The sequence below is a fragment of the Astatotilapia calliptera genome, chromosome 19 (genome assembly GCF_964374335.1).
Source record: "Astatotilapia calliptera chromosome 19, fAstCal68.1, whole genome shotgun sequence".
Classification (NCBI taxonomy): domain Eukaryota; kingdom Metazoa; phylum Chordata; class Actinopteri; order Cichliformes; family Cichlidae; genus Astatotilapia; species Astatotilapia calliptera.
The window spans coordinates 20,523,323-20,543,924 of record NC_137440.1 but is presented as its reverse complement, the minus strand read 5'-3'; the positions used below and the strand labels follow the sequence as shown (position 1 = coordinate 20,543,924).

The 20,602-nt window shown below is 41.2% G+C and overlaps 2 protein-coding genes across 3 annotated transcripts in view; both read right to left on the bottom strand.

Annotated features, from left to right (window-relative positions):
* ccdc162 (coiled-coil domain containing 162) overlaps positions 1 to 11,113 on the bottom strand; it is a 31,962-nt gene extending 20,849 nt beyond the window's left edge. Inside the window, 17 exon segments of the mRNA XM_080294179.1 lie at positions 2,246 to 2,451; positions 2,537 to 2,765; positions 2,884 to 3,005; positions 3,122 to 3,322; positions 3,450 to 3,782; positions 3,870 to 4,073; positions 6,697 to 6,832; positions 6,969 to 7,060; positions 7,138 to 7,296; positions 7,704 to 7,874; positions 8,072 to 8,224; positions 8,304 to 8,464; positions 8,537 to 8,894; positions 9,893 to 10,006; positions 10,130 to 10,240; positions 10,382 to 10,454; positions 10,929 to 11,113. Coding sequence (XP_080150305.1) covers positions 2,246 to 2,451; positions 2,537 to 2,765; positions 2,884 to 3,005; positions 3,122 to 3,322; positions 3,450 to 3,782; positions 3,870 to 4,073; positions 6,697 to 6,832; positions 6,969 to 7,060; positions 7,138 to 7,296; positions 7,704 to 7,874; positions 8,072 to 8,224; positions 8,304 to 8,464; positions 8,537 to 8,894; positions 9,893 to 10,006; positions 10,130 to 10,240; positions 10,382 to 10,454; positions 10,929 to 11,068 — 2,963 coding nt within the window. The 5' untranslated portion in view covers positions 11,069 to 11,113.
* A 1,385-nt stretch (positions 11,114 to 12,498) lies between these two features.
* foxo3a (forkhead box O3A) lies at positions 12,499 to 20,029 on the bottom strand. Of its 2 annotated transcripts, XR_003270673.2 has the most exons (3): positions 19,331 to 20,029; positions 13,609 to 14,985; positions 13,351 to 13,537 (listed from the first exon to the last, which is right to left on the bottom strand). XR_003270673.2 is itself a non-coding variant. In XM_026152339.2 (2 exons), exons 1-2 carry the CDS (start codon positions 19,883 to 19,885, stop codon positions 13,681 to 13,683), a joined length of 1,860 nt encoding a protein of 619 aa, XP_026008124.1. In that variant the 5' UTR covers positions 19,886 to 20,029; the 3' UTR covers positions 12,499 to 13,680. The 2 variants fall into 2 exon arrangements, 1 of the variants encoding a protein (XP_026008124.1); XM_026152339.2 differs by having other exon boundaries at positions 12,499 to 14,985.
* Between the last annotated feature and the right edge of the window lie 573 nt (positions 20,030 to 20,602).

Here is a 20,602-nt window from a genome sequence, read left to right as displayed (position 1 = left end):
GGATTCTTCTTATCCTGGGAGGGTTTAAAGTTTTAAACAACTTTAAAATTGTTCCAGAAACTTTTTTTTGCTAAAAGAAAAAGGTGCAGTGGGTGAAGACAAATGTCAGTGACAGGATAGCATCAAGAGTGAAAGGGAAAATTTACAAAATTAACAAGTGATGTATAGTTTGAGGATGTTGGCACTGACAAAAAAGACAGCAGGCAGAGCTGAAAATGTCAAGATTTCCATTGGGAGAGACCAGCATGGACAAGAATAAACATGACTACATCAGAGGGACAGCACCGGTTTGGAGAAAGAGTTAAAAAACAAAAGGACGAGATGGTTTGGAAATGTGCAGAATTGGTATAGTGGATATATTGGATAAAAGGTGTTGAACTTGGAGCTGCCAGACGGAAAGAGGAAGAGGAAGAAAAGCCGTGGATGTAGTGAAGGAGGTGCGACAGAGAAGTATGAAATGTAAAAATGTAGGAAATTAAAAGTGGAAAGTTGTTTGTGTTATCATGCTATATAAAACTTAAATGTGTTAGGTTGCAGCTGGATATGTTTGGGTGTAAATATAATAACTCTTTGAAGTAACCTTTGAAGCTCATTTCTGAACTGAGCAGTTTGTTATATGTCAGGTATGTTTATAGAACAAAACAACTGGGTTTTCATCAGAACTTGATGATTGGCTGAAAAACCTGCAAACTGTTTAATATTTAGCAAACCACCTCTTTATTGATGCATAGTGAGGTGTCAAAACTTGTTACTAAGGGTACAAAGGACTTTGTCAAATGTGATCTTCATGGGGGGAAAAGGAGTTAAATAAAAGGTCCAGAACCTATTGTAAATAGAGATGGCACGATACCACTTTTTTATGTCCGATACCGATACCGATATCATAAATTTGGATATCTGCCGATACCGATATGAATCCGATATGGTGTTTTTTTAATCAAAACTGTTTTTTAAATATCTTGCTGCATTTTGTATAAGTTCATACTCAAGTTTAAAACAACAACTACACTAAAGCTATTCTGTTATACCTGTATGCAAAAAAAAAAATTTCATAGTACAGCAATACTGATCAATCTAATAAACTTAAACCTACACCATCCTCCCTATTCTGGTATTTTAAAGAGTACTTAGCATAAATATTAAGCAACCTAACTAATAGGGTTCCAACTCCCAGCAACAACAAAAATAAATAAATAAAAAATAGGGAACCACCCCTCACGCTCCACCTCATGATGCTTAATCGACGTAATCAACCTTAATTTGATGCAGTGTGGAAAAAAAATGCACAGAAATCAATTATTTTTCAAGAAATATTAAATAGATTCAACATCTTTCTTCAACAAAATTGCAGACTGCACAGATGGTACCTTCCCAAAGGAAAAAGTAGTATAGCTTACTAGGGTATATTAGACTTAATAGTTACTATATACAGTAATGGACTTCTATTCATTTTGCATCAAATTAAAACTTTGGCTGTCAGATAATTATTTATTAAAAGCTAGACATTTTAAATGAGAATAAGAAAGAAAAGTATGTCTTTGTGCCCCCTTTTCCCTGTTAATGCCCTATCGGCCCCCCTGGCTAAACTTTGCTAGATCCGCCCCTGCACAGTTACCAGCGTCAGCTATGTAGAAAAAGATCCTGGTGTAGAAATTAATATTAAATACATTCTAACAATAGCTGATCAAGCTTAAACGTGCTGCTGTTGTTCAGCCGCTGGTTTCCTCTTTCTGGTGCAAAGTGGGCCAAAAGCAAACAAGAGACACAGACTCGTGACAGAAAAGCCGATCAGCTGATCGTTAAGCAGTTTCATGATTGAAGTAGCAGCAAGAAGAGGCAGTCGTTTGTTAAGCTTAACGCAGGAATGCTTTACAAACATTCAGAGATGGACTTACACACTTGCTTTACTTCTCTCGGGATAACTTTGTCGGAGATGAAATGCCGGGTTGCTAGCGAAGCTCCAAATGCTATCCAGACCACCGACAGGTCCCGCATGCCACAGCCTCTCTATCACGTGATGCATACTGCTCCAACGTGCTAATGTTCTGAGGTGAGTTACAGCGTGTTGCAAGTTTTGTGAGGTGCTTTCGTGATATTTAATGGATCGGATTACATTTTTTATTTTTCTCCGATATCCGATCCAGTAATTTAGGTCAGTATCGGACCGATACCGATACGTAATATCGGATCAGTCCATCTCTAATTGTAAATACCCCTGCCCCTCTGCTGTGAGTGTTTTCTTAACTGTGCCAGATGTGCCGTCTCTGAGGCAGATTCCAGCAGGCGATGGCGGATGCTCATAAGCTCCAGCAGCATGGACAATGTTTCTATAGCACAGTCTGTCAGCTTGTCTGGTCCTTGCTTCATGTCCCTCTCCTCTGCAGCTTTTACTAGTGACAGGCCCAACTTCTGGACCAAAATTGGATCCTCAATAAACACGTCTGAGAACAACTGAGAGCAACAGAAACTGGGATTTAGTGAAATGGCTTATTTTTTTGTACACAGTAATCTGAACATACGCTGAACAAGAATGTACATCTCTTTGTATTTGTGAGCTGTAGGAGGCTCCTGGTGAAGTCTGGTTGTTCCAGATTTTCAGTGCCTGCTCTAAAAGGTTGTGTTCGAGGTGGAGTTTGTCAGTGATGCTCGTGGCTCGGTGCAACTGACATAGTTCAGTGTGAGCCTGAACCAATCCGTGATAGACTGCAGAGGCCAGACAGAGTGATGGGTGAACTTCTAGCAGGAATACGTTCATCAGAGCAGGCCTGCAAAAAAAAACAAAAAAAAAAACAAAAGGACGCAAGGAGGGAAAGACATGAGCATTAAAAGAAGAAAATAATTATGTTTTATAGTATAAAGTCTTCCACAGCTGTTTTAACTTGCCTCGTGCCTCCAAGTGAGACCAAATATTGGGGAACATAGTTGGGTGGACGACCATAGCTGGTTATAAAGCCTTTGTGATCATTTCTCCAGATGCGCTGAAGGTACAGTCGCTGTCTCTCTATCTGTTCAGAGGAACAACATAACCACAACATATAACTGTGGTGTGTCTCATGTACAGACCACAGTCATTGCACAGCTTCACATGTAAATACAATCCAGTGCATCATTTAGTGTTTACCTGATTGTCCAGAATGTCTCGGATCAGCCGCTGGTGGCTCTGCATGCAGCTGATCTCAGTCCTGTAGGCCTGAAAATAGTTATCCTGGTTCAGGTCCAGCTGTGGTTTCCTGTGCATGATGTCAGTGATAACTTGGGCCAATGCAAACCTCTCCTCTGTGCCCACTGCATGCTGGTAGGCTTCATAGTAACAGTTTAAAAGCTGCAGAAACACAGAAGTGCACAGTTAGTCAGTTGTAACAGTATGTCAGTCGTAGTTCTATAAAGTTCAATGCTAACAGGAAATGACTGAGCCAAAAGAAATCAAATCCTCTTTTCCATCAATCTACCTGGACTTTGCTCTCCATGAACTCAGTCTCACATGCCCACAAATTGAGAAGCAAAGCAACGCGGTCAACATCTGTCCCAGCCCAGGAGTTGAAATCTACTGTCGAGGCTGACACTCCCTCAGTTTTTCCAATTTGTTTGATTGTGTTTCTGTGGATGAAGTGCAAGCCGATGAGGAGAAGCTCATTCATCAGCTCTACAAGGTCCTGCAGAGCAGCGTCGTACATGATGTAAAACCCTCTGGGGTCCTGAGTGTGGATGTAACGACCCTCAGAGGTGTAAAAATCATGAAGATTCTCCACCTCTGCAAACTCCATGAACTCTGAGCAGTGGACCTAGACAGTTGTAAGAAGCAATGTCTGGATTCTCAGTTAAACCAATTTTTTTAAATTCACTTGAAGCAAGAGGATATATGTTTTTACCTTGTAATCGACAGGAGTGCTGTGAATATACTGGACAGAGCCGAGACCTTCTGCCTCTCCTCTTCCTCCTCTGGCTACATTCATCCAACCCATCTCCTCTGCTGTGCTGCGCAGCACCTGTCCTTCTAGCTGCAAACCTGCCAGGTCAAAGGTCAAAGTCCTTTCCACAGAGCGCAGGTAGTTCAGCATCCCAAGTGACACACGCTGCAGATGGTAAAAATTAAAACGACATTCGAGAGCTCGCATACTATAGCAACAGACAGATATACTTAATATATTTTCTTTTTTTAATCAACAAGAAAACGATCATCAGCAAAAAACAGTTTAGAGACGAGAGAAAGAACAATTCAGTATCCGCAACTGCACCAAAGAATAAAACAGTGAAGTGTGGATTATTAAACTTCAGGTCTCTCTCTCCCATTTTATTAAAAATTGATCAACAAATTGATTTACTCTGCCTTATAGAAACCTGTTTACAGCAGGATGATTATATTAGTTTAAATAAATGGCAGCAATCTTCCACTCCAGTCGTTAATTAACCAAAGACCCTGTTTTTAATCTGATTTAGTGCTCAGATAAAATAATTATCGTGGGTGATTTTAACATCAGTGTAGATACTGACAGCCTCAACAAGGCATGTAATCGATCATTAGACTCGATTGACTTCTTTCAAAATGTAAAAGAACCCACCCACCACTCACACTCTAGATCTTGTTCTCACATATGGCACAGAAACGGAACATTTCCACATAACTTTACATTTACAATGGTGGATTACACAGCAGTGGGGAATAGATTTCATCTCAGTAGATGTCTTTCTAAAAGTGCTGTAACTAAGTTTAAGGATGTAATTCATCTACTGTTCTCTTCTTCTATGCCTGGTGCCAAACAGAGCAGAGCAGCTACCTGAACGCTACTCCCATAGAGGTTGATTATCTTGTTAATAATTTCACTTCTTCACTGCGAACACCTCTGGATACTGTAGCTCTTCTGAAAAAGAAAGGCTCAAACCAGAAGTACTTGACTCCCTGGTATAACTCGCAGACCTAAAGCAGACAACCCAGTAAGGACCAGGGGAAATGGTAAATGAACTGGTTCTTATATAGCACTTTTCTACTCTGAAAACTCTAAACTCTACTCTAAAACCACTTTAAAAAAAAAAAAAAAACAACCTCATTCACCCTCATTCGGTCAAGCACTTTTTTCTACTTCTTAAGTGCTTTCTATTTAACATTCATGCGCATTCATACTCCGATGGATGCATTGGAAAGCAACTTGAGGTCAGTATCTTGCACAAGGATATTTGGCATGCAGACTGGAGCAGATAGGGATTGAAGCACCAGTCTTCTGATTAGTAGGTGATCTGCTCTACCACCTGTAGCATTCCTTTAAGCAAAAGTTAACTAGTAAGAACTTCATGAATTTCTTCACAAATAAAATTTTAAACATTAGAGAAAAAGTCACTCGTAACCATCTCACAGACGTAACATTATGTCCAGCTGACTTCAGTTATTACTTCCTCCAAAGCATCAACATGTCTTTTAGACCCCATTCAAGACTGCTGAGAGAAGTCCCACCAATAATTAATGTTTCAGTCTTAAATATGGTCAACCTCTCTCTAATAATCGGCTATGTACCACTGGCCTTCAAGCTGGCAGGAGGTAATTTTAAAAAAACGCTTTAGTGAAGGTTACAAATGATCTTCTAATTGCCTTAGAAGTGGACTCATCTCTTAGCTTTTCCTGCTAGACCTCAGTGCAGCGTTTGATCCTGTCGACCCTAAAACTTTATTACAGCGATTAGAGCATGCAGTAGCAATTAAAGGTACCGTGCTGCAGTGGTTTGAATCGTACCTAATAGACTCCAGTTTGTTCATGTAAATGGAGAGTCCTCTTCACACACTAAGGTTAATTATGGAGTTTCACAGGGTTCAGTGCTAGGACCAATTCTGTTTAGATAAAACTGAGGTTATTGCACTTGGCCCTGAAAATCTTGGACTCATTCTTGACCAGGATATGCCATTCAATGTGCATATTAAAGAAATATGTAGGACTGAGTTCTTCCAATTGTGCAATATCTCTAAAATTAGAAACACCCTGTGTTAGAGCGATGCCAAAGAACTAGGTCATAGGCATTACTTAGTATTACTTCTAGGCTGGACTACTCTAATTCATTATTATCAACCTTCAGTTGATCCGAAGTACTGACAGGAACTAGAAAGAAAGCGCATTTCTCCCACATTGGCTTCCCTTCATTGGCTCCCTGTTACATCCAGAATCGAATTTAAAATCCTGCTCTTCACATATAAAGTATTGAATAATCAGGCCCCATCTTATTTCAATGACTTTATAGTACCATATCACCCCATTAGAGCTTTTCACCCTCAGAATGCAGGCTTACTTGTTGTTCCTAGAGTATTTAAAAGTAGAAAGGGAGGCAGAGCTTTCAGCTTTCAGGCCCCTCTTCTGTGAAAGAAGCTTCCAGTTTGAATTTGGGAGAAAGACACCCTCTCTACTTTTAAGATTAGGCTTAAAACTTTCCTTTTTGCTAAAGCATATAGTTAGGACTGGATCAGGTGACCCTGAATCCTCCCTTAGTTACACTGCAATAGTTGTAGGCTGCTGGGGGATTCCCATGATGCATTTGGTGTGTCTTCTTCAGTCACCTTTTTCACTCACTATGTGTTAAAAGACCTCCCTGCATTTAACTGCATTTCTCTTGCTCCTCTCACCCCAATGCCAATGAAATGTATCTATTATACTGCATACATCAACATGCACTTACATACCTGCCACATAAATACTAGTAGAAAATACTACTACTGTACCTGGAGCTCTCTGAGTTTCAAGTGGCGCAGAAAGATGAGGGACAGGTAAGCTCCTCTGGTTACTACTGGACCCGAGAAGCCTTCAGGTAAACTGTCATCCAGGCCCAGGACCTGCAGGTTGTCCTCCAAAGACTGACTGTGCCACGATAATATGAGTGAGTGGGAAAAGAGCTGATGTTTTCCTTAGTCTTAAAAGGCTTTCAGCCTCACAAGTGACCAAAGTAATGTGATGAATAAATTCTGCAAAGCAATTTTTCTTTGAATAAACACACCTTTCATGGTAAAAGCTTGAAGTCTGACTCTTTGAAATCTCTTTGTTGCTGCCTCTGCTCCCTCTGGATGCGGATGAGTGACTGTGGGTTTCCTATTAACATAAATGTCAGTGTTATTGCACTGACTGAATTTTTACATCTCCCAAGTCGAAAACTAGACGACACACACCTGAATGAGATTGGCAGCGTTGTAAACATTTTTCCAAATCTCAGAGATCATTTGTTTTTTTGTCTTGCGGCTGCTTGAGATGAACGATGTGGATTGTGAGTCGCCAACTTGTGCAGCATGTTCTTTGAGAGCTGCAGCCACGTGGAGCAAATTGCGGACCTGCTCAGATACACAGTGAGGACAGCATAACAAAACGTGACAAAAATCATTAAAATAAATAGGCATTATATACAGTCAGGACACTTCATTAGGTACACGTTGCTAGTACTGGCTTTTCTTCAGAACTGTGTTCATTCTTTGTGGCACAGATTCAAGAAAGTTCCGAAATCATTCCGGTACCAGCACCAGTCTGAGCTGCTGGTTCAAGGCAGGATGGATCCATGCTTATATGCTTGTCTCGACTATGTCCACATGCCTAAATACTCCGAGGTCACTGGCTCATATGACATTGCAGCTGAAAAGGTGTACCTAATAAAGTGGCATTAGTGTAATGCACTGTTAGCAAATTCTCACTTATGTTCTTTTCACCAGTTATCAGTTAGTCAGTTGTAACTATATATTTATTAATCATTTGCAATAATTTCACCCATTTTGAAGGATGCGTGACACTGATTCAGAGCAGACTCGCATTTTACCTGAAGAAACTTGCACTGCATCTGGAGCAGCTCATCAACTGAATTCTTTTCCTTGAGCTTTGTGAAGAGCTTCTGCTGCCACGGATCTCGCCTGGGTTTCACCTACAGAGCGGAAACCAAACAATCAGTTTCTAGCATCCTGCAAACGTCTGAAAGACTACAGAATCCATAAAAACACAAGTGCTTACAGAAAAAAAAAAAAAAATGTTTTGCCAGATACTGATGAACTCTAAAGCACCGAGCATCACAGGAAACAGTATTTGAAGAGATTTTACTATTTTATTTGTTTCCCCTCAAACCTGGATGAAAGGAATCCAGTTAGCCTCCTTGCATACAGCCATGTTTGCACTCTTCCTCCCCCACTGACTCTCTCTGACGTCCATACCGTCGTAAGGAGGAAACGTTTTCATCTGCTCTTGTTGTCGGAAGATTGTTTTAAACTCCCTCCACACCTGGACAGACAGCAGCTGCGATTCAGACCAATAATTTAAATGCATTTTAAATTTCACCACCTTTTGAGGACAAATATACCATGCTGAATAGCTCCATCTCATCTGCAGTGGTTTTCAGATTTCCTGTGTCATACGGCAGGCAGAAGTAGGCGAGCAGGGACTCCAGCTCGGGCATGAACTGCTCCAGGTGAACTGTGTGGAGTGGTAGTACTGAAATACAGTTAAATGTAAACTTTTTTACTATTTTTTTTTTATTTCCAAAAGATTACAAAAAACATGTATGAAGGGAAAAGCTCACCATCAGCCTGTTGCCTTTCATGCAAAATTTCCCCACAATCCTTTCCTGGTGCTTCATCTTTTCTTTCACACATAGGTACATAGTGGAGCACCTGTTAAAGCAAATTTTAATGTGAAATAAAGCACCACAGGCATCAGACAGGATGAACAGTGATAAAATCTGTCTGTGGCTTTTTACCCTGAGAAAGTGGTGGATGGGCTGAACAGAGTGCAGGTGGCAGACAAGCCACTGCAGATAAATGACGACATCGTCCTGAGTGAGCAGGCTGACGGGGTTTCCTCGGCCGGTCAGCATCTTCTCTCTGCTTGCTGACAGTCTGCGAGCTCTCTGAACGGCATCCTGATACTCACGGGTCATGTAGGACACCTGATCCTGAGACAAAACAAGTCTTATACGATGATGCATTTTTCAGTGCGACATCTGTACGATTCTTCTCGTTCTTTAGAAATAAAAGATTCAGCATTCTCAAGCCGTTTACACGAGGAGAACATTTTCCAGTGACGTTCAAAATAGTGTACAAGGAACCGTATGCTTCCTGAACTGACTGCATTCTGAATAATTATTAAATCACAGATGCTGTATAAAATCTAAATAACTGGATCCCAAGTATTTGTTATCATTTAAAGCTCATATATAAGAGAAAGTAACACAAAGATGGAAAACATGACTGCAGACACGATAATTTAGCCCTCTGTCTCTTTTACTATGCTGCTGTGAAACTTTGCAGCGTGATTTGTGATCTAAGATGATGTAAACAACAGCTGCCCTGAAAAAGAAATCCAAAAACCTGTAGTTACTCACACCTGTTCAACTGCTCATTAATGCAACCAGCCATTGTCAAGAAGACCTGCTGAAGTTCAAACCGCACTTCAGAATGAAGAAGAAAGGTCATTTGGAATTTGAATTTGGCATGAATGTTGCCATTTCAGAAACTTCTGATCTACTGGGGTTTCCCCACACATGACCACCTCTAGGATTTACAGAGAATGGTCCAAAAAAAGAAACAAAATATCCACAGATATCCAAGTCGTACCGACAGGAAGGCAACAGTAACAGAACTTGTACTAGCAAGCTAATGCTAATAAAGTGTCCAGTGAGTATATACACCTTTCAGAATTAATGCTACCTTAATTGTGTACTAGTTAAACATGTTTTTAAGTCACATTCACACTCGTGTAGAGCATCCTGTGTTTTTTGGGAAATGTATTCTGTGATATTTGCCATATTTTTAAACTCAGATTAAAGGTAGATACAGAATAAAATGCAGAAAATAACCACAAACCAGTACAAAAGTACAGTGAAAAGATGTACTTTTTTTAGAGTATTGTTAAAACACTGCTAGGTCATGCTGTTCGTTTACACATGGCAACCTTATAATGGGGATAAAGCTTCTCAATAATGCTGGCATGGTGGCAAAATCTCCTCCATCTCAGCATGAGCAGATATCTGATCTGAGCCAAATGATAAGATCTGTCTGTGAAGAACTGTGGTAAAAATACAAAAAGGAAACTGGTTTAAGTTTAAAAACTTTTCAAAAAAAAAAAAATCCTAAAATAATCTGTTTCTGCTTCTTGTTTCAGGCATAAATTTTCTGTCTCTGTCCTGACCTGGTGCAGCAGAAGAGGCAGACTGTCAGGAGTGTACTCCGAACTCAAGCAGCTCTCCAGCTCTCGCTGCATGATATCAGCCTGAGACCGAGTCGGCAAAATGTCAGCCACCTGAAACCAGCAGAAAACAAACTACACCTAAAAAAAAAAACAACCTAAAAATAATGCCTTCACTTAATATTGGATATAAATCAAAGATTTTAAAGTCTAACAATGCAAGACTAATAATGAACTTTCTGTAGAAAGCATCACCTGAAGCCCTCTCCTCAGTGCATGCTCCCTCTCCACACGAAAGAAGGAAATATCTTTAGGAGGTAGTACAGAACTGGAACAAAAACTTTTACAAACATCATGGGTTTAAAATGTAAATGCCCACAAATCAGTCACAGCTTAGATCTGTCACATTTTACCTAAAGTGACTACTATGCTGCTACACTACTTAGGCTTTTTAAAAAAAAAAAAAAAAAAAAGGATAAATATACAGGGAACATAACACTAACAAAAAAGTTCAGCTGCCTGTTAATGTGAATTTATCATCACTACTGGTAATACTTGTGTTGCATACTTTACAAGCCTTATGCATCTTAAACTTGGATTTAAGGTGGAAAACCGAAAGGCGTCCTGCTTCAGAACAGAAATCTGAAATGTGCAGGGTTATTTGAGCACATAAGTACATCGGTCTGCATTGTGAAGGGCAAACATTCAAGTTAAATAACAACCGGCCATATTTTGAGTTGAGGATAGCTTTCAGGTCTACCCTTTTGGCAATCTGAGCTTAAATAATACATCACAGACAAACCTGTAGGCATTAGAAGATCCTGCTCCTCTATTCTCTTCAATCTCTGCCTTGAGTGCAGAGAGGTGACTCCACAGCTCTGCCTCCATCTGCTTCACCTTCACAGAGGAGGAAACTTTGTACACTGCACACATGTCTGACATCTTCAATGATCAACACATTCAAATGACCCAAAAAAAAAAAAAAAAAAAAAAAAAAAAAAAAAAATTATATATATATATATATATATATATATATATATATATATATATATATATATATATATATATATATATATATATATATATATATATATATATATATATATATATATATATATATATATATATATATATATATATATATATATATATATATATATATATATATATATATATATATATATATATATATATATATATATATTAATAATAATAAATATATATCTATCTCTCTCTCTCTCTCCTTTAGCCCTGCTAAATCTCTGCCTCAACGCTGACTTGTTGTGGTGTGTCCATGGAGACAAATATCCATGGGCATCTGGACTCAGTGACTCCATTCAGGCTCTAGAGGGCTCCATCGTTTCAGTGCAGTCAACCAGTCTTTGGGCTGTCATGTCAGTCTCTTCAGTCAAATTTTTTGTTTTGTCCTCTAGTTTGTAATAAAAATCTCAAATACAAGTCATTGCATCACTGTACTATTACATCTTTGAGGAGCACCTGAATTCACCAATTATAGCTCCTTGCCTTCAAAAACCCTGATTTAGGCCCAAATAGTCTATTCCTCTTGGATACAGTGTGTGATTGGTTCTTCAATGATATGATTATCCAATAGCAAGTCACCTCCACAGCTGTGGAATTCCTCTAGGGACAGATTTAAAAACAAAAGACAACATCAAACTCCAGCTTTTCAGTAGTTTATGCTTTATTTACATGCACCAGCTCTGATAAAACCAAGTGTTTGCTTTACAAGTGGAAATGTCAACTTCATGTTTTGTTTTTGTAGGAGCAATAGGAATATATGAAATGTGGAGACTGGCAGTGAAATTTAAACCTTAACACAGACTGTAAAAATCAGTCAAGAAAAAAAATAATAATAATAATAATTTAAAAAAAAAAAAAAAGTGGAAGCACAGCTGTGCAGAAATGTATTAAAAGGTTAAGCCAATGAGAATTATTTAATCTGGTTAACACACTGTTAAACATTTCTCAAAAGGACCCTTTCATTTGTTGTGCAAGTGATCACCCAGTGAACAGAGCAATGAAAACATGATTTTACACAGCCCTAACCAAATGTGCATCGAGGAACAATGGCAACAAGTATCGCAATAAATAAACCAAATTTGTTTTTTACAATGATGCAACATGAGACAAGTTTACTAAAACACTCCTGATAATTAAAAAAAAAAAAAAAAAATTAAAAATGTAAACAATTTTAAAAAGCATCCTGCTGTTCCTACAAAATTGTGCTGATGTAGATTTTTTTGCCCTTATATCACACACACACACACTTCTGATTAGCTATGCACTGTGTAGCCTCTTTCCACTTATTTAAATGCAGATAAACTTTGGCAATATTTAAGATACTGTGGTCATTTCTTTCATTACAAAGAAAAAAGAAAAAACGCCAAGATACTACACACCCTCCCAGTGTTGAAAACATGTCACCCAGCACCTGCTATAGTGCTGATAACAAAGAAGAGGCTACTGACGGTGCTTCATCTGCAGCCACTCCCTGCTATCTTTAGATTTAGAGCACCAAGAACTCCATCAAATCAACGCCAAAACTGGTGTAGTTGTCGAGCGCTGTGAGTCACTGAATGTGGTTATTTCAACCCAAGTAGTCCCAAGTGTTTGACAACTAAAAAGTGGTAACTAGAACTAAATCGTGTCCTTAACTCAGTCCTAAGGTCTGTATACAGAGCAGTACTTCCAACAGTGCAGTGAGTGGAAGAGGAGGGACCTAAAAAGGGATCTGCAGCAGAAACATCATCAATACTTCAGTAATGGACCTCTTCAGAGGGAACAGAATTCACAGTAATGTCACTTAAAAATCACAGGGTAAAATTTGCTACAAAAAATAAAAATTGAAAAAACACTGCATACAAAAAACACATCATGTAGAGCAGTTCACATCTTGATAACATTACATACTGATATTTGGTGTGAATTGGTGCATCAACGGGGAGGGAAAGCTTTTAAAAAACTGTTTGTCCATTTAGGCTACGTCTCAAAGAAATCTTTAAAAAACAAAGGAAAAAAAAAAAGAAAAAGAAAAAAAAGCAGCTTGTCAAGTATCCTCCACTGGAACGTAGTAATGTAACATTCTCTGCAGTTTTTGTAAACAGGCCATCAGTCAGGCTGACAGCTGGTTTGGCAAAAAATGTTTTGGGTATGAAAGGGTGTGAAAGAGGAGAGAAAGCAGGATGAAAACACTTCATTTTCAGTTTTATGTATTACTTTGTGATATGAGTGAATCCCTGAGACTGATACAAGTTGATCCATGTAGTTTTAACTGAAGGTACTGTAGTTTCATTCCACTCAGTACAGTTTGTTCATACTGGCCAGGCATTGATCTTTTGAAACGATTATTTTTCCTTCACTGTGAAGACACTGTTGTTTTGTCTCAGACACCTACAATACAGTACTGAAGTTAATGCCGCAAATGAAAAATAGGAAGAAAGTCTACTGAAACTCTTACATACCTTCCTTCCCTCTAGTTGCACAACGCAGGACAATTAACCCAAATTTACACCTTCTTTACTTCTGACAGCTCCTCAGCTCGGCACCCAGCTCTGAGGGCTCTGTTTCGAGCTGGAGAAGCTTCCTGAATTCTTGTTGCTGTTCTGTGTGGAGGTGAGGCGAGAGTCAAAGCTGAGGTCCAGGCAATCTGCGTCCATCAGTTCATTGCGGATGATTGAGTCCATGTCGCAGTCCAGATTGCTGCTGAACACCTCAAGGTCCAGATCAGCGGAGAAACGGTCCTGACTGGTTAAACTGGAACTGAGCTGCATAGAGGCGTTCTTACTAGGAGACTTCAGGTGTAGCTGCTTTGTTTCAGGGAAGCCGTCGTCACTGTCAGAGGTTGACAAGCCCGCTTGCCAACCAGGCACTGAAGAGCTTTGGGCCTGGCCTGCACTGGTGTGGTTAACCAGAATGTGGTCTTTGCGGAGCAGCATGGCATTTCGGCGGGAGTTCTGCAAAGCGATGGCGGTGCTGGCCTGCGACATCAGAGGGTCTGACTGGGTCATCATGACATTGCTGGGGCTGTGGGAGTCCATCCCAAGCAGATCTAGGGCCTGGTGCTCACTGTAGTGAGACATGCAGGAGAAAGTGGTCTGCTTGTTCTCTTGGATGGTCTGCATGGGTGACTGTCGCAGGCTCGTGATGGACGGAGGGCTGAAGAGTGGGTTCGTCCCATAGCTGCTAGAGGGACTACCTAAACTGCTTCCTGAGCAGCTGAAGGTAAATACTGAACTCCCCTGACTGTTGGCCCCATCTTCCTCTCCAGGAGGAGGCTGCTGGGATGCTGTGAGGCTGATATTGTCTAAAAGATCATCCATCAGGTTGTCAGAGAGCCCGTCATTGAGGTTCATAGTGCCTGCCAGATCAGACAGTCCTGTTGGTCCAGTGGACGGAGACATGCTGCTGGGGCTGGAGTACAGCATTGGCGACAGGGGTGAGTCGTCATCAGGTACCTCATCCAGCTCCAGGTTAGCCAGGATTGGGGACAGACGACCGCTGAGCGTGCTGGCGTTGGAATTTGTCCGAGAGCGGAAGTCTGTCCAGGCATCGAGCTCGTCGCTGCTGCGGGAGGTGGGACTTCCTGTCCATTTGGAGAGGCTCGAGGAGCTCTCAGAGCTCCCATCTTGAGCAACCTGCAATGAGGCTTTTTTCTTTGTGGCACGTCCTCTGGCTCCTTTGATGTACTTGCTGTTATCCATCGACACAGCCCTACGTCTGGGAGCTTTACCTCCTTTCCCACCTTCTGGGTTGACCATCCACCAGGAGCTTTTCCCAGTTCCTTCATTCTGGACTTTCACAAAACGGCTATGGAGGGAAAGATTGTGTCGGATGGAATTCTGCAAAGACAAATGATTAAGAAAACTTAAGCATTAATACAACTTTCCCAGTATGAGCAATAATTCATAAAAAAAAAAATCTTGTGTACATGATACGATTAAGTATTAAATACTTTTAGGAGCTTCAAAAGCTTTAACGAGATGTGACCTACAAAGTGGACCAAGTCAGAATGTGTGTTCCTGCTGCATCTGTTAGTGTTGTTCTCAAACTTCAGTCAAGCTTAACTACAAAAGATTACAACATGTATTACAGTAATTGCAGAGCTCTATAACGGCCCAACAAAGGAACAATGAGCCAGATAATATAAATCACTACAACAGAATACAAAACTCAGTGCTGTAAGCAGACAGTGCTGTATTCTGTGTCCCCTACAAAACTTCTTAAGGTTTTGTTGTTCATCTACAGTACTATGTTTTCAGCATGGTGTGCAGTGTTCCTAAAATTTGAGGAAACTGGACAAATTGATGACAAAATAAAACACAGGACTGAAATTATCTGAATTTTGTGTTCTAAATAGAGACACTGCTGACTTTTCAGATGATTACAAAAGACTAAAAGTCAGTGGCAAAAGTTATTATGTAGCTTGAAAGTTATGGTTCAAGTTGCTGTCAATATGTACAGTCGAGTGGTACAAGAGTGACTGTCTATAGCCATCTAGAAAACATGGTTGAGGCTCTGTCATGTTCTGGGCTGTGTTTTAGCTAGAGGTGTTGAAATCTTGCCAAATTGATGGAATCATGAATGCAATCAAGTACAGTTTGACATCACCGTGCAATACAATCTGGAAGGTGCGATTAGCAGTAGTGTTTTTGGGACAATCCCAAATAGACTTCCAATGCCCCCCACACACACACACACACACACCCCCAAAGGGGAACACCATCGGTCATAGATTGGCCTCCCCAGTGCCCAGACCTCAACATTACTGAGGCGGTGTGGGATCATCTTGACAGATAACTGAGCAAAAAGGCAGCAAACAGCCAAAGAACTTCAGTCTCCTTCAAGAAGCCTGGAGACACATTCCCAAAGACTACTGAAATTCAAATTAAAGAAATGAGTGACTCAAGGATATTGCACAGGGTTAACTGTAATTTAACCCTTTAAGGCCAAGTGTATCAAAGATGATACATCTATATCAGTGTAAATATTCTGCAAAAAAAATATAGAAAGGAAAACAAAAGCCTGATGTAGCTAATATGATACAAATTTAAACTTATGCAAATTAATATTTATCGTTATTGCAAGACTCACTAAACAATCCATTAATAATAATAATTTAAAAAAAGTTTTTGGGCTTTTATTTCATGGTTCAGGCTTTAAAGGGTTAATACAAAAGGACTAATTACCAATGCTGCAGTGTCTTCATAGACATTTCTTTGCACTGTGACCCATTTCTGGCTGCTCACAAAGGTCTACAGGATTTCCCTGGAGATGTTCCTTACCACGTACAAAATTAAACAGCTGGAGCGTGCACGCCCAGCCTGTCACACTTCAGTAACAGAGGGAGAAACTCCGCAGTGATCTCCATAACCCAGAGGCCAGCTTCACAGGGAGAGGCTTCAACTCAATTCTCTAAAGCTTAAATTAACCTGATTTAACTCAAGGTCCCATTTAAACCCATCTCTAAGACGATTAAAGTTATCCGCTAAGCAAGCTCAACACAAAACAAACTACAGCAAGAGGAGACCAGAAATTGGTCTCATTAAGGCACTTGATCTGCGCTTTAATGACTGAGGGTTCTCAAACAAGCAGGTTTTTCCTCTTAATGCTTTGAGACAGAGTAAAGACCCACCAACAAGAAGCCATTCCTAAGAGAAGCAGTAAGAAAAGGCTGAGGTATGCTAAATTACATGAGAACTGGAATGATGACAGTGGCAACAGGTTTTATGGAGTGATGAACACAATTTTTTTTTGTACAAAAGAGGCTCTGTCATACCATTTGATATGGAAGATTTGATTCAACATCTGGAAAACATCCTTTTGGCAACAGCTTCATTTTTCAGCATATCAGCGATTCCAAACATACTGCAGTAAACACATACCTGATAAGTGTTTCACTGTTTTCTGCTGAAATCTTATGCAAGTGCATCTGGTCTTTGTGTTTACACAACAGATGAGCAGCCATTAGACCTTTTATTTCTGGTTAGAAATGCACTAATCCACTCATTTCCTGTCTATATCTATCTAGACAAAGTTAGAGTCTCTGCTACTACTGAATCAGTTTACATAAAAGCTATCTCACTGACAAGAACTCATTGGGTGAACAGACCACAGCGGTACCAAAAAAAGAGAAAAAGTTTGTCCATTAAAGCTAAATTTGATCAATTTAGAATTGCTTTCTGATATCGATCTATCCAGTGGGATTTATGTATCCCTTTTCAGCTACATATTCTAACTAATCAAAATGTTTACATGTAAATTTATCACTACCATGATATCCAATACCACACTTGTCGATGGGGCAAGTCAAATATTCCAACATGTTGCTTATCCCATGAGCTACAGGCAGAGAACACAATAACACCACCTGTCCCGTTCAATCTAATGCAATCCAATACAGTGGAGTTGCAACAAATAAGCCTGGGATACAGTGCGGTGTTGACACAGGAGGTTTTTCCATTCAAGTCTGTGATCATTTATTAGGCTTTAAGATGTACCGTTGTTGTATTCAATTATTGGAGCAGGCAGATTTACAACCTCAAAATGCCCAAGGCACTGATACAACAAAATCTGATGACTCAAAGGTGGTTTACTGCAGAAGTACTGAATTTTAAACATGCTTCTTTTATTGATTTCACTTCCTGTACACAACCAGTAAAAGACTGAAGCACCTTGTTAAAGATTTAAGGTAACCACATCCATATGAATAAAACCAATAGCAAACATACAGCAGCGTAACCTACCCGTCTGCCTCCTTAAGATGAAATTTTATTGGATATATGAAGGTATCCAATAAGCTTCACAGGCACGTACAGTACAAGCTGTACTGCATTTACAAGAGAAATCACAAAGAGTGAACTCCTGCCTTCCCCTCCCCCACACGCAGTCACAGTAGTGCTGCAGCACCCTTTGAGCAAAGCCTCGTTCTGAGCAGGGACTGGAGCAATGCCAGTTTAGCCAGAGCCAGATCCAAAGACAAACACTGAGCTTCTCTCATACTGCTACACATTGACCTACATAATTTATAGTCAGCTGATTGATTCTTGTGCCCAGGCATCATGAAAAGACAACAGCGGGGCTGAACCGCAGAGGGTTTGATGGGCGTCCATACAGGGGCTGAATATTTAGTTTGACTTACAGCACTGGAGACAAAGCTCAAAACTGAAGGTGGTGTACTTTCAGTGTGCTGAATGAGATGTGTGACGGGTCTGAATTTAAAACCCATCTGTTCAACCCTGAACCTGCTGGGGACACTTTTGCCAGGCTCAACCTGAATGTCACACAGCTCCAAAGCATCTCCTAGGAAATGCTGATGTCAGCACATGTGAAACCCTGTTATTAACCCTTTCCTTTTCCAGTCAACATCTGCCAAGCTCAAATATGCATCAGGCAGCTTAAACATGAATGAAAACTGACATCTAGCAGTTTTGAGCATAAAGTAACTGATTCTGTGCAGATTAATCAGTTTCACATGTTCAGGGTGATGTTTTTATTTCCCCTTCTGTAAATGCAGCAGTTTTAACCAGCACAATTTAACCAGTGTGATTCATTCAAAGAAGCTGCTCACTGGAATCAGCTTGCATTGCATATCCAGTTGTGCAGGATTACACACACACACACACACACACACACAAAATCCTGCAAAGCTCAAAGCTTTCATCAGACTACATTCCATGACAGATGAATTGGTTTGGTCCAGGCCAAACTAATCCTGAAAATCAAACACAAGCAAGGCCCGGCTGAAGCTTTGGTGAAGTCTGTGCTGCAGTCTGAGCAGTATGTCTGAAAGTGAAATCAACTTTGCATTGCACATCTTTTGGGTTTCAACTTTCAAGCAAGCCGCTTTGTTCTCAGAGGTTCGTCTGCATCCTTAATTTTAGAGGCATAATGAAGCGTGTAATGTGATACGCATTACTACAACTACACTGGTTTACATATAGTTACACCATGTGCCGTTAGACTGCCACACATCTTCAGATCCCCTGCTGATAGGAGGAGATGTTTGATAAATAAATGTGTATAGCCAGTAACTGATGAGACTACAGGTTTGTGATTGCACCTACTGCCTCCATCTCAGAATTAAAATGAGCTTTGTGCATTGCATGTCTTACAGGACAAGTTAAAAAAAATAAAAAATAACACTGGTCTTTGTTATGATGACAGCCCCAACACATCACCGCTCACCTTCCAGCCAGCAGAGCTGTTGCTATCGCCTTTGTCCTTGAAATATGGCACGGATCTCACCATCCACTCATAGATTTGGGACAAGGTCAACCTTTTCTCAGGGGAGCTCTCGATGGCTTGGGTAATGAGGTCTGCATAGGAGTAGTTGCCCCAGGCATTCCTGCGGGCGGAGGACTTCCTCAGCTGCTGGGTGGCAGAACCGCTCGGAGCTGCTGCGGGGGTTTGCGCCGAGGACGGCGAGCCGTCGGCGGTCTCCTCTTTGGAGGGGCCCCGCTGGACCTCCACCGGCTGGGAGATGGAGCTGCTGCTGCTCTGCTCTCGGGTTTTAATAGCGCCGCCGCTGGCTTTCTGAGCAGCGCCGCTCCCCGTGCTCCCACCCTCATCATCCTCCTCTTCGGGGATTACGTCAGTGTCATTTGCCCCGGGCTTGCCCGCACCAGATTCCGGACGGGGCAGGGGCCAAGTGCAGGACCGTGGCCGCTTCTGGGGCTCGAAATCCGGATCTATCTCAACGTTTAGAGGCGGCTCGTTGCCGTTGCGCGACGCCTCAGCCATGTTGGTCGTAATTTGTCGGGGGTTGCACAAAGGGTTATAAAATCACTCGGGTCGCATTCCATCAATGTCGCGTGCAGGCTTCGTGGACAGTTTATTTACTATGCAAGTGTCCCTTCCTGCAGCTCGGTCCCAGCACGTGTCAGTCTATCAGTCCTCCTGCACGGCGTCCGTCCGCAACACACGGAGCAGCTGGAGCTCACCACAATCACCAGAACATCGCCTTTTGTCGTGCTAAGCCCACACCCTGGCCAACATGCATTGCAATTTCGCGAACTGTGGAGTGAAAAGACGTGAAGCGTACGCGGAGCCTCGGAGGAATCCAAAACTGCGTTCCTTCACAAGCGTCCGCGTCCCGCACGGCGATCCTGCATGACAAAGGGAAAAATCTTAAATGTACACGCACGCTGCATCTAATGCCACCACATCAGTTTCATCACTCCACACAGCTGCCATCTTGACCATTTCACTTCCCCAAGTTCTTAATCAGCCGTGCTGTGGAGCTGCCAGTTGAGCGCTGCAGTCCAGATACCATCAAGGCGATTAGGGGACGGTTTCTTAAGGGCCTGCACCTTCTTAAAAATGTGGCTGCTGGGAAAATGCACAGAGCCTAAAAATCCGCCCAGTTAAGAGCTGAAAAATAATGATGCTGGCTGTAGTCTAGCATCCCGGACGAAGTAGCACGGTGTCCTCCGTGTGCCCAGCTGCCTGCAAACACTT